General features: G+C 56.5%; 1 protein-coding gene and 1 pseudogene across 2 annotated transcripts in view; one reads left to right on the forward strand and one right to left on the reverse strand.

Annotated features, from left to right (window-relative positions):
* Positions 1-1,509: 1,509 nt before the first annotated feature.
* The window catches only part of FAM73B (family with sequence similarity 73, member B), a 25,069-nt gene continuing 13,140 nt past the window's right edge, over positions 1,510-13,438 (reverse strand). The window contains exons 7-16 of the mRNA XM_012639795.1: positions 13,192-13,309; positions 11,874-11,974; positions 11,208-11,323; positions 9,824-9,896; positions 9,501-9,587; positions 5,414-5,512; positions 5,032-5,166; positions 4,238-4,291; positions 3,509-3,625; positions 1,510-3,303 (exon numbers count right to left, since the gene is read on the reverse strand). Coding sequence (XP_012495249.1) covers positions 3,097-3,303; positions 3,509-3,625; positions 4,238-4,291; positions 5,032-5,166; positions 5,414-5,512; positions 9,501-9,587; positions 9,824-9,896; positions 11,208-11,323; positions 11,874-11,974; positions 13,192-13,309 — 1,107 coding nt within the window. The 3' untranslated portion in view covers positions 1,510-3,096. The remainder of the gene's footprint in view (positions 3,304-3,508; positions 3,626-4,237; positions 4,292-5,031; positions 5,167-5,413; positions 5,513-9,500; positions 9,588-9,823; positions 9,897-11,207; positions 11,324-11,873; positions 11,975-13,191; positions 13,310-13,438) is intronic.
* LOC105806617 lies at positions 6,795-7,247 on the forward strand (annotated as a pseudogene). The gene has a single exon (XR_001137279.1). The product of XR_001137279.1 is annotated as a 60S ribosomal protein L31 pseudogene (transcript).

Raw genomic sequence — 13,438 nt, forward strand, 5'->3', positions numbered from 1 at the left:
CTGCAGTCTTGGCTGCGCTCGGCTGGGCAGCTCTGCTGGGGTCCTCATGCAGCCGGCCACTCAGCTGGGCCCGTGTGGCTCAAGAAGGCCTCCCTCAAGTCTGGCAGTGAGCTGAGTCTGCTGGCCAGGGTGCCTCTGTTAACTGACTGGAAAGTACCAAATAATTAAAAACCCATGAGTCCACAGAGGTATTGAGAAAGAAGGGAAAAACGCACTTGCAGAATACTATGCAGCAACAAAGAAATACTGATCCATGCCATAAAACGGATGAACCTCAAAAACATTATTCTGCCTGAAGAAACCAAGCACAAAATACCACATATCATATGATTCCATTTATAGGAAATGTTCAGAAAAGGCAAGTCTAGAGAGAATAGAGTGACCTGGAAGATTTACTGCACGCGGCACACAGGGTCTTTTCTGGGTGATGGAAATGTTCTAAAACTATATTGTGGTAATTGGTACACATCTGTTAATTTAGTAAACGTCATTCAAGCAGGTGGATTTATGGTATACAAATTATACAAATTAAAACAAACCAAAACACACGTTTTCCAGCATTGGAGGTGATTACTATATTAGTTCACATCTCTAAATCAATCAGTAAAGATTCGAGCATTTATCTTTTTTAGGTGGCACTGGAATCCATCCCCAGTTGATTGGAAAAAGCTCTTTTCAGAATCCCAGCAAAGACATTAGAGAATGCCTGATGGTTTCTTTAGGTGTGATCATGGTATTGTGGTTATTCCAGAGAACTACCTTATTTTTAACATCTGCTTGCTTAAGGGTTTAGGGGTGAAATACATGTCTAAAACTTCTCTAAAACATTTTGGAAAAGAAATGTGTGAAATAAATATGACAAAATGTTAATTGCTGACTGGAGGTATTGGTTTTATGGGTGTTCTTTATATGGTTTTTTCCAACTTTTCTGTACATTTGAAACAGTTCTCTTTAATGACCTTTCAAATAAAACTTGTGCTTTCCAACTGCCCATGAAGACATCTGAAGACTGGGCAGGCTTGGACCTGCTCACTCCCACCTGTGCCGGCTTCTCTCCCTGGCTCTCACGGCTCAGGCGGTTACAGTAACAGCCTTTAGGCCTGTGAATCCGTACCCCTGGCCTGGTCCAATGCCTACAGATGTGGAAACTGAAGCCCAGAGAGAAGCAATGTCCCTAAGGTGGTGCCTGGGCTGGATCCACACCCAGGCTGCCCACCTTGTATCTGTGCCCCTGAGTGCAGCGCTGGCCACTCCCCCTCTTACACCCCCACCACCAGGGCCTCCCTGCCTAGCAACACGAGGACCCTGTCAGGCTGCCAGGTGGGCTCAGCCCCCACCAGGCTCCTCCTGACCTTTGTCCTCCTGGAGCCTCCACCCTCTGCACCCCAGAGAACAAGTCCCCTGCTCTGGCCCAGAAGCAAACGGCCACCCACATAACCAACAACATGGCCAAATGGAAGGTAATTGTTCAAATCATTTATTTGACTCACAGCTGATGCACACGCTCTATCGTACAAAAGGTGGAAGCTGCAACAAATCGAGTGCTGCAGGTAGTGCATGACGTGTAAACAAGGACAAGACAAAAATGCCACTTCTGTGCGATTCGGGAGCAAATCAGGGTGGGCCAGGCCCAGGCCCAGTATTACATTCACAGCGTGGGGTAAGTGCAAATGAACGGAATGTCCGGATGGAGGGGAGGAGGGTATGGGGTCCCTACTGCTCAGGAGGCTGCTCCCTCTGGGCACTGGACTTGGAGGTGCCCATGGGTCCTGTGGCCTGGGCACCTGGCCCCAAGATGATGAGCCACACCCAGCATCACCCCTCACCCCCTCCCCTGGTGTGCCCACCCTCTCACCCCTGGGACCCCTTTCCCATTCGGGGCAGAGGGACTGAGGTGCGAGGAGCCTGCCCGCTAACTCCAGAGTACGGAGAGCCGTGACGGGGAGTCTGTTTCTCCTGCAGGTCTCAACCTGGAGAGGGGCAGAATCTCAAAATAAAGTGTTAAGGCAATAAATAAAACTTCCCAGCTCGGGTGAAAACCCTCTAAGAGGAGTGAGTCTGCAAGGGCTGATGGGAACCCTGTGGCGTGGGGACATGGCTGCGGGGACAAATGCTAACCGGACTCCGTCAGCAGGACCAGCAGAGGCTCCACACCCCTGCACAGTTCCGAGAGCATTTGTGCGCTGAAGGCAAAGTGCCAGGCAAAGTTTCTTGTCCTACTGAAGGTCGGGGAGCTGGTCCAGCCACATACATCCTCTGACCTCCCCAACGTGGTCCCTGGCCTGAGTGACCCCTGGTCAGAGCCCCCAGCTCAGAGCCTAGCACCGTCCAGGGAGTTCTGGGCTCACAGAGGGAGGTGGAAGGGGACGGGCGCGCCCACCCCACCTCCTCTCATCTTTGGTGGTGGCAGAGGTGGGAGAGGAAATGACAGTCTTTGGCAGGGTGAGGGACTGTTTGAAGGACAGCGTCCTGGTTTGGTGCTTGGGTTTGTCAAGGGCCCAGTCCCTGAGCAGACATGAGCACAGGGAAAAGGCCCACCTCTGTCCCACCTCGGGATGGCCCAGGCCTGCTGCCTACTAAAGCGCCCCCCATTCTGCGTCTCTGGACTTGCAAACTCTCTAGGGAGGTGGCCGGGGTGGGGAGGCCACCAAGACTGGTGAGCCGGGTCCCTGGATTCTGAGGCTGTGCAGCCGAGGGTGGTTTCTAGCTCGGGACACCAAGGCCTTCACCGGAGCTCTGGCCCCATCCTTCGCCTCCACCCTCCCGGGCCCCTCTTCAGCAGCCCTGAGGTGATGGGAAGCGACGGGCTGGGTCCCGCACCCAGGGCATCCCAGCTCTGCCTGCGCCTCAATTCTCCACAACACCTTCCTCTCCCTCAGGCCCTGCTGGCCACTGGCCCGGCCTCTGCCTCCCCAGGGACCGCTGAGGGCAGTCAGGCAGGCCCCTAGGGGCTCCATGCCTCTCAACGGAAATTCGTCCCCTGGGCCTTGGGGCTTCCCAGATGATGGGGGTCGAGACAAGGTCAGGACAAGTGCCCTTGGCCACTGCAGCTGGATGCCACCCCAAAAGAAGGGAGGCAGCCTTCTCTGTGCTCCTCTACTGCATCTCCCCCAGGAGCCCGTTCTCTCGGGGCAGCGCCCCATTCAGGCCAATGCTGCTGGCCACCGGGGCCCCCAAGTAGCCCAGCAGGATCTCGCTGCGGCGCCGGGACAGCTGCAAGATGTCGTCTGCCAGTGCCGGCACCGACGTGTAGCGCACGTTGTCCAGGTCGAACATGTCCCTCAGGTACTGCACAATCTGGTGCTGGGGGTACAGGGCTAGCATTGGGCCTAGCCCAAGCCCCTGTTGCCCCGTAAAATCCCCCAGACCCTCAGAGCCCCAACCCATCCTCAGACTCCTCCCCTCCCGGGGCTTCCCCTGGGCCCACCTGGGCCCCCACTGCACTCCTGGCATCTGCCAGGGCTCCCGTGCCCAGGACAGGGCAGGGCTGGGAAGAATGGGAGTTTACCTTGAAGAAAGCACAGACTTCAGCGAGCTGGGGCTTGGGTCCAAGGAAGCCAAAGGCTAGGACAGGGCTCACGTGCTCCGATACGGAGTAGAAATGGGAGATGAAGCCATCAGGCACCTGCGGTGGGTGGCAAGGCTAAGGGACCAGCTGCGGCCTGGAGAGGGTGAGGGCCGTCAGGCTCTGGGGGTCATGTAAAGGGGAGGTTTTGGAGGTGGACTCTGCTGGTTCACATTCTTGCACGATGACCCTGGGCAATGACTCAATTCAAAGGCCCTGTTTTCACGTCTGCAAACAGGGTAACCCCAGGGCTGCAGTGAGCACTAGGAGACGATGGTGGGCTCAGCAGGAAGTGCCTGGAGCACAGGGTAGCGGCGGCAGCTGCACAGCCCAGATAGTGCAGCCATGGCTGCCTGGGAGCACAGATAGCAGCAAGCGGAGCGGAAGGGCAAAGGGAGGAGGGGTGGTCTCTGCCTGCCCAGAGGCATCGTGCTGCCCAGCCAGACACCTCCACCCCAAGCCCATGCCCCTCCTCCCTCCTCTCCTTCCTCCCTCCTCTTCCTCCTCCATCGGAGGATGCGCTTTCCCCTATTCTGACTCCTCAGGCGTTTCCCAACAGCCTCCTCCTGTGCTGGGCGTGGGGGGAGCTCCTGGCCAAGGGAGAGGCGGGTCAGGCGGCCCTGCCGTGAGTGATCAAAGGTGCCGCAGGCCGGGCTGAGCAAGGCCACTCACCATCAGCAGCCTCCTCTTGGCTTTCAGGACAGACCAGCAAGCAGTGGCCAGAGCCTAAAACAAAGATGGGCCCCCACCCTGGGTGTCAGCACAGGATAGGCCCACGGCCCCTCCCCCTCCGCCAGCCCAGGACCAAGCCCTTCTCCCCAGCTCAGCCCCCAGCAGGAAGATGGGGCTGGTGTCTGAGCTCTGCTGCTTCCCTCCCCAAAATTTGAATCTCGACTCTAACCCTCACTGCTGTGTGTCCCTGGACTAGCCATGGATCTTCCCTGAGCCTCAGTTTCCTCCTCTGTAAAATGGCCACGACACAGCACTCCCACCTCATTTGGAGGTTGTGGGGAGCAGTGCACACCACCTGTAAACTCCCGCCCAGCAGAAGCCCTGCCCTGGCTGCACAGCGTGGCTGCTGAGTATCCCAGCGTGCCCTGGGGGCCCTGCACTGGGCTCTCTCCTGCTCTTTGCCTGACTTTTTGTTCTGTGTTTCCCTATTTTAACTTAACTTAATAGGATGCATTAAAATTGAATAGAATTAATACCAGCACAGGATGAGGGGAAACCCCCCTTCGTTGGGAAGAAGAAAATGCAAACCATTGTGTTGGTTCTAAACCAGGGCTGAGGGCAGCAACAGAGCACCCTGGTGGCCTGTCCAGAGCAGGAGCCCGTCCCCCAGGCCCAGTAGCCCCAGCTGGGTTGGGGGGCAGCCCTAGTGCCAGAGCTAGGGATGGGGGAGCGGGGCCAGGCGAGCACGCAGGGTCACATGTGCATGCATGTCTGGGATCGGGACGGTGACCCACCGTCTCCTTGAAGCTATCCGACAGCCAGCGGTTCCTCAGAACAGCGAGCACCGAGGACGGGGGATTCTCCAGGTCCTCGAAGGCATCCATGAGGATGAAGTCGAGCACAATGTCGAAGAAGCTCATGCACACCACCTGCAAGAGGTGGGACGCCTGTGCTGCGGGGCGCTATGGGGCAGGGGTGGGGAGACTGAGGGCCGGGGGTGGAGCATTTCCCCAGCCTGGCCCTGGGCCAGGGCAGGAACCAGGCGCCTGGAGCAGCAATAGAGCCCTCTCCGCTGCTCAGAACTGAGGTGGAGCTCAGCACGGGAGCCCCATCCCTGCTCAACAATCTCACGTGCAGGGAGCCCAGGACAGCAGGGTTCTGCACAAACCAACTCACCCCGCGGCCCTCCAGCTCCAGCCGCGTGGTAGCCCAGGTCTCAGGCCGCAGGGCGTAGCTCAGCATCTCCTCATAGCTCTCCAGGAAGCCCTTGGGGCTCTGTGGGGAGAAATACAGCCTGTCCTGGTCACAGGAGAGGCCCTAAGACCCAGCTGCACAAGATCCACAGGAAGAGGCTAGCCTGTGGGTGGCGGACAAGCAACACACGGCTGGGCCCCACCCCAGCAGCCACAGAGAAAATGGGGCAGGCAAGCGTCTCCTGCCCACCACGATGAGCGTCTCCAGAGAGCCAGGGAACCCAGCCATGTCCCAGGCTGGCTACGTATGGAGCACCGACTGTCTTCCAGGAGATCTCACTTTGGAGGGATGCATGAGAACGTGAGGTTTAGAGTCAGGCAGCCAAAGATTCAAATCTCTGTGACCTTGGGCCTCAGTGGTGAAATGGGAGAAGCTACAGCCCCACCCTCATAATGCCATTCTGGGGGAGCTGATGAGCTCACAAATGTAATGCAATCAGTCCAGTCCTTGCCCCTGAGCATTCAATAGTGCATGAGGGCCGGGTGCGCTGGCCCATACCTGTAATCCCAGCACTTCCAGAGGCTGAGGCAGAGGATCATGTGAGCCCAGGAGCTCAAGACCAGCCTGGGTAACAAAGCAAGAACCCATCTCCGGAAAAAATTTTAAAAATTAGCCAGGCATGGTGGCACATGCCTGTAATCCCAGCTACTTGGGAGGCTGAGGCAGGAGGATTGCTTGGGCCCAGGAGTTGGAGGTTACAGTAAGCCGTGATCATGCCACTGCACTGCAGCCTGGACACAGAGTGAGGCCCTGTCTCAAAAAAAAAAAAAAAAAAAAAAATGCATGTGATTGCTTGACTGCTGCTGCTAAGCAAGACTCTTTGCACAGTCCTGCACTGTTCTTCACTCAGTGGGACCCTGAGAGACAGCTGGGGCCCATGACACAATTCGCAGACGTGGGTCTGCATTCATGGACTCGGAAAAGCAGTGAGTGTCAGGATCTGTGCTGAGTACGCACTGACTCACTGCATTCTTACAGCCCCGTGACGGAGTTCCACTATTATGCCCACTCTCCAGGTAGAAATACTGAGGCTCTGGGAGATCAGTGATGTTCCCGAGAGCCAGGCAGGGTGGAGCTGACACAGAACAGCACGGGCAGGTTGATGCTTTTTATGAAGCACTAGAGGCAGAGGAGACGCAAATGGATATTCACCAGAATGTGAACAGGGTGGCAGCAGGAACTACTTTTCTTTTGTTCTTTTGGATTTTTTGTATGGTCTTAGTTTTTTCTATAATGAGTATGCATAATTTTATAATCTTTCTTTAAAAATTATTTTCAGGACCTCTGCTTTCCTTCTCCCACAATCCCTCACGCTCCTCCTTTCCGACTTGGGCCGAGCACAATGGCTCCCACAAAGAAGGGTGGCGAGAAAAAGAAGGGCCATTCTGCCATCAACGAAGTGGTGACCCAAGAATACACCATCAACATTCACAAGCGCATCCATGGAGTGCGCTTCAAGAAGCGTGCCTCTTGGGCACTCAAAGAGATCAGGAAATTTGCCGTGAAGTAGATGGGAACTCCAGATGCGCGCACTGATACCAGGCTCAACAAAGCTGTCTGGGCCAAAGGAATAAGGAATGTCCCATATGGGATCCGTGTGCGGTTGTCCAGAAAACATAATAAGGATGCAGATTCACCAAACAAGCTCTATACTTTGGTTACCTATGTACCTGTTACCACTTTCAAAAATCTACAGACAGTCAACGTGGATGAGAACTAACCACTGATTGTCAGATATATCAAATAAAGTTAAAAAACCAAAAAAAAAAATTATTTTCATTAAGGTGTTTTCCTATTTTTTTCTTTTCTTTTTGAGACAAGATCTCACTGTTGCCAGGTGCAGTAGTGCGTCATGATAGCTCACAGCAACCTCAAACTCCTGGCCTCATGCAATCCTCCTGCCTCAGCCCCCCAAAATACTGGGATTAGAGGTGTGAGCTACCTCGCCTGGCCTATTTTCACTAAGTTTTAAGGAAAATTTGCTGGGATGACTTGAGCTGTCCCTTTAAACTGCCTGAGCCTCAGTCTCCTCATCTGTAAACAGTGACAACTATGAAGATAAGGGCTGGCCCCTGACATCATCTCACAACATCCCCGGGGCACACCCATTTACACAGAGAGAGTTGCAGGGGTTTCAGGACAAAGCGAGAGTGTGACCCAATGCTATAGCCCCAGAGCCTGGTCACTTCCCACAGGGCCTGCATCTTCCCAGACCAGGGCCCGGCCCCAGCTCCGCCTGCCTGGCAAGCCCTGATCGGGCCACATCAGCTGCTGCTCCAGTCCCGGGGCTCAGTGCAGGCTCTGGCACTCAGGAGCTGCTAAACAGCCTCTTTCATTTTTTAATAAAACTGAGTCCTACGCTGGGGCGGAGGCTGGAGAGGGGAGTGCCCTGGAGAGCAGGCCCAGCTCTTCAGCCCCTGTTGCCACCTTCACCCTCCTTCCCTTGCTCACTCGCTGATCCTACTGGGGAGGCCCACAGACGCCAGGCCAAGGGCCCAGGCTGGGTCAGGCCGAACTGGCTTCCAATCCCGGCTCCACCCGTCACTTGCTTAGCGACCCGGATGGCCCTTTTCCCTCTCCAGGCTCGGCTTCCTCATCTGCCAAGTGGAGACTGCAGTGAGGCTCCGATGAGCTCCTGGAGGTAGAGAACCGCGAGCAAAGCACCCAGCTCACGGCTAGGGAAATGGCAGCGGCTGGGAGAATAATGTTTCTGGAGCAGCTGCCCCGTGCTGGGCCCTGGACTGGCCACACACCTGTGCCAGGACAACTCTGGTCCTGGCCCTCACAGAGCTCAGGAAGGGACCGGGAGATGGACAGGGCAACCCAGGCAGGGTGGGACGCAGGGTGAGCCCAACGGCTCTCGGGCCTCAGGGGATGAGTCAGGTGAAGACCTCCGGGGGAAGGCAACGGCCGCCGGGCACTCGGCGGGCAAGTGACCAAGGAGGAGGGAGAGGGAGGGTCGTTGGGGACCCTTCGAGATTCCGGTGTATGCTCCACTTCCTAACCTGGGTGCTGGGGACACACGGTTTGTCTTTTCATTCATTAAATCCTACAGATAGTTTTCTATACTCTCTTCTATGTGTAGGTCACGCTACAGCCGTCCTTACAAAGAAAGAGGGATTGCGGAGCAGTGTGGCGGGTGGAGACCAGCACACGCAAAGGCCAGATCAGCAGGTCTGGAGTGCACTAGAAGCCCCGCGCCCTTCAGTCGGATGGGGCAAAGCTCAGACTTTACACCAAGGGCAGCAGGAGCGAGGGAGGGCTTCAAGCAGCTGGATGAAGAGTCATACGTGTGTTTTACAACCAGCATGAGAGGAGAAAGGATTCAGAGGGGAAAGGGATGTTCAAAAGCTTCACTCAAACTTGTTAAAGAAAAAAAAAAAACACAAGTAGTCAAGAAACATGAAAAATGATTCAACCTCACCAACGATAAGAACCATAAAGCAGTGGATAAAATAAGAAAGATTCAAAAGGTTCCTAATAGCTGGTATCGGCCAAGATGTGAGGAAACGCTCTCACACCGCTGGCGGGCCGTGCGTTGTTACGGCCTTTCAGACGGCCAGCTGGCAAGACCCGCCACGTCCAGGCTCGGCCCACAGAAAACCTCACGAGGACCTAAAGAGCTGTGTGAAGGCCATTACAGCAGTGACGTCTGTGATGGTTAAAAATCAGACCCAGCCCAGATGTCCACCCATCAGGGAACCGGATAAATAACCTGACGTCTTCCACACCACGGAATCCTGCGCAGTCAGTAAGAGCAACTCCTTGTACCGACATGGACAGACGGAGGAGATACAATGTCATGCCACAAAGCAAAGCGGTGGGATAGAAAGGAGGGCACAGAGGTTTGGACTTTTGATAACAATGTTCAAGGGCTGGAGTCTACAGAATGGGGTAGGAGGAACACATATCAGACCGCGGACAGCGGCCACCTCTGGCAGGTAGGGTTCGGGGGACCTTCTGCGGTTTGCATTTCATAATTGGGCCCTGCCCCCACCACCTCTGCTACCTTCTCAGCCTTGGTCATCAGGCCTGTCACCATCTGCCGGCCAACCTTCCCGAAGAAAAGCTGGTTACTCTTGTCTTCCAGAAGCCCCTAAGGAATGAGGAAGGGAGGGGAGTGAGCTGCCGGGCACGGCAGTCCCCCAAAGCCCATGGACAGGGCAGCATGATGGGCTGGGTAGGGGACCCCATCCACCACTGAGGAGCCCGGTGTGGGAGCAGGCCCGGCTGGAGACAAGAAAGCCAAGTACATGTGCCACGGTTGTGGCCAGCCTGACAGCCCTTCATCCCCGGCTCCCTCCGCCCCAGGGGCTCCTGGACCACACCCACCTCAAAGGCCTGCCGCACGCAATGCAGCTTGGCCAGAAAGTCCTGGTCACTGTAGCAGCCCAGCAGCTCCGTCCTGAGGGAAGGACAGATAGCGTCACACCATGGGTCCCTGCCCAGCAATGCCGCATGGCGTCAGGTGGCGCCCTGGGTGGGGAAGTAGGAGGCTCTGGCCCCAGCCCCGGACCTGTCTGCCCAGCAGTGTGACCTCTGGCTGGCACCTGCCTCCCTCAAGGCCTCCGTCTCCCGCAAGCCAAAGGACGAGGCCGACTGGATGCCCTGAGGACGCCCTGAGGACGTGTCAGCAGGGCGTCAGGGACAGGTCTGGTCACGGGGCAGGCCGACCAAGGGCTCCTTGAGGCCATGACCAGCCCTAAACCTTCACTGGCAAAGGACCGAATGGCCAAATTGTTCCTGGGTGACAGAGCCCCCAGGCAGGGATGCCATCCCCTCTGGTACCCCTTTATCCAAATCACTACAGCTTCGACCAGAACTTTCAGGCATTTTTGGTCAATGAAATTTTTTTTTTTTGAGACAGAGTCTCACTGTGTTGCCCTGGCTAGAGTTAGTGCCGTGGCGTCAGCCTAGCTCACAGCAACCTCAAACTCCTGGGCTCAAGAGATCCTCCTGCCTCAGCCTCCCGAGTAGCTGGGACTACAGGCATGCGCCACCATGCCCGGCTAATTTTTTCTATGTATATATTTTTAGCTGTCCAGATAATTTCCTTCTATTTTTAGTAGAGACAGGGTCTCGCTCTTTCTCAGGCTGGTCTCGAACTCCTGACCTTGAGCGATCCACCTGCCTCGGCCTCCCAGAGTGCTAGGATTACAGGCATGAGCCACCACGCCTGGCCGTGGTCAGTGAACTTTTAAACACAAATACTTAAATCTGCAAGCCATGACCAAAAAGCCAAGTTCTGAGTTTCATACCACACAGCAAGTTAACTGCAGATGGCTAAGAGACCTGAGATAACCACAGATGAGGAAACTGCGGCTGAGAGAAGTCTGGCGACTTGTTCAGAGCCACACATGACAAATTGGCAGAACCTGGAGAGAATCCAGGTCGTCTGTCCCCAGAGCCCGGGTTCTTGACCTCCCGACACTGGGCTTAGGAACAGTGTCCACTGCGTTGCTGTGGCTGAGCCCCTCTGCGAACTTAGCACAGGTATTAACTATTGTTATTGTATTAACTATAGTAATTTGTTACTGTTATTATCAGGGGCCATGCAGACCCTCCATGGTGGGGGCAAGAGCTGTCACCGGCTTGCCATGGCCCCCAAGCAGCCTGAACTCACCCCAGCTGAGTCCTCACTGAGCACTGCTGGCTCCTCCACCTCCCCAGGGGGGCCAGGGCTCACCCACTGCTTCCTGCCCCCACACCCACTCACCTGAGGGTCCGGCAGGGCACCTTCCCCTCCTTCACCAGCTGCAGGGCCTCCTCGTAGGCGGCAGCGGGTCTGGAAAGTGGGGTTGGGTAACCTCCCACCTGCAGGGACTCAAAGAGCTGGGGGAGGGTGCAGAGGAACCTACATGAGCAGCGTCCCATGGGGCAGGGCACCTGCCATCAGTCCCTGGCAAGGGCCCCTCCCACAGAGAATGTCAGAGGGAACACTGGCCCAAGAGACAGGAGGCCCAGGTGCGAGTCCAGCTCTCAGCATCCCCATCTCCAGGGACCCTTCCCAAAGGGGCTATCTACTGGACACCTGGCCGTGTCTTCCCATTCCAGAGAAGGACACCATGCCTGACACACATGCTCGCAGCAGGAGATTAGTGGCAAGCAGCAGGCACAGCGTCTGCAGAAAGGAGCGTGCAGCATGTGCTGGAGCCATTAGGGCTGGGACCTCCGTTCTCACCCACAGGACCCACAACCCCCCATTTCTCAGGCCTCCCCGTCCCTGGCAACTTCGCGTCTCCAAGGAGCAGTACTCAGTAACCGCCAAATTCTGCTACCACGGAAGGCAATGCCTTCACTTTCCCATGACCTCGCACTTGCCCCTGGGTCTCCGCCAGAGGCCCGGCACCCACCCCACGCCCAGCTTGGTCCCCCACGTCACCTCTGTGGCAGAGAAGAAGGAATCCTCCGAGGTCAGGCTGTCTTCATCATCCGCCCGTAGCTGCAGTGAGCCCTCGGTCAGGGGCAGCATGAGGGTCCTCTCTGGGGAGAGCGGCAGGAGGGCAGAGCTGAGACTCCCACACGGAGCTGCAGGAAGCCTGGGGCCTCTGTCTGGGGCCCGTGGTGCCAACAGTGGCAAAGCTCCTACGTGCTGAGCACGTCTGTGTGAGACGCCAGGCTCACTGCCTCATTCGCCTCCTTCAGTCCTCACACATCCTCAGGGGTGGGCAGCATTAGGTGTAGACACTAGGCTGGCAAGGGGACTCACCTAGGGTCACACCACCAGATCTGAGGCCTGATGGCCCTGGAGCTCTACAGGGGGAGAACTGTCATGCCGTGTGGCCCGCAGCAAGTCACTTCTCCTTGACAAGCTGAAACTTAGCCACTGACACAAAGGGCTCAAGAGAGTCCATGGGCCACTCACTGGGTATTCCCATCCCTCAAGGGCTGAGGGGTCTAGACCTTTGAGGACACTTAGGAAAGGTCTGTCGGACAAATAAGCAAAGGCCGCAGATCTGCGACAAGCCCTGAAGGCTGTAGCAGCCCGCTCTGCCATGTGTGTGGGGAGGCCAGAAGGGGCAAAGCCACGTTGAGGGCACGTGGGGAGGTGCCAGGGGATGCGTAGCCTCAGCCAAGCCTCTCTGGTTCCCAGTGTCCCACTGCTAGAGCCAGGGAGCCTGACATCTGGGAGTCTAATAATGCCCCCCGCAAGGGCTGAGCGCGCCCAGGGAAGGACCAGGGTGTGTCATTCGCCACAAGGGTCTGGCACACAGCAGGCCCGAAGAGGACACTGGTGTTTGGCTGGACAACTTGTGACTCCCTCTCAGTGATGTCACTTCACCTTGAGGGAGCCACAGCAGATGTCCATTCTTGGGCCTTTGGCCTGCTTTGGCTCAACCTCCACGTGAGTCATCCCGCCCACCCACCAGGCTGAGCCTGTAGGGAAGGGCTCAAAACAGAGGCCTGGAAGAGATGTCAGGGAGATGTTGACACACAAGCCCAAGTCCTGCTCCCATGGGGAGGGGCAAAGTGGGGCTGTGGACTCCTGGGGGCCTTGTGCCAGCTCTGCTCCTGCCTGCCAGCCAGACACATATAAGGGACCACCTCAGTTTCCTCTCCCGTGCACTGAGGTGTTAGACTGGATGATTCTGGTTTGTCTGATGCACTGTGGGAACTACGCCCTGGTTCTCTCACCTCTGCCCTGTGTTTATTCCAGCCACCCTCAACCGCCGCCCCTGCCCGCTCCAGCGCCAGCTCACCGAGATCCAGCAGCGCACCGTCAGGGGGGAAGGTGGAGCCGAACTCCTCCTGCAGGTGGTAGGCCCGGTGCAGCAGGGACTCCAGCTTCTCTGCAAACTCCCTTCGCTGTGACTCTGGCTACGGGAAAAACAACGACTGTCAACCCAGACCCCCAAACTCCCCATACAAATGGTCCCTTCCCCCACCACTGACGGGGGCCCCAGGCCGCTGCAGAAAGGGGAGAAGGCTCTGGGGCCCAGCAGCCAA

Source organism: Propithecus coquereli, unplaced genomic scaffold (genome assembly GCF_000956105.1).
Source record: "Propithecus coquereli isolate 6110/MARCELLA unplaced genomic scaffold, Pcoq_1.0 Scaffold142, whole genome shotgun sequence".
NCBI lineage: Eukaryota > Metazoa > Chordata > Mammalia > Primates > Indriidae > Propithecus > Propithecus coquereli.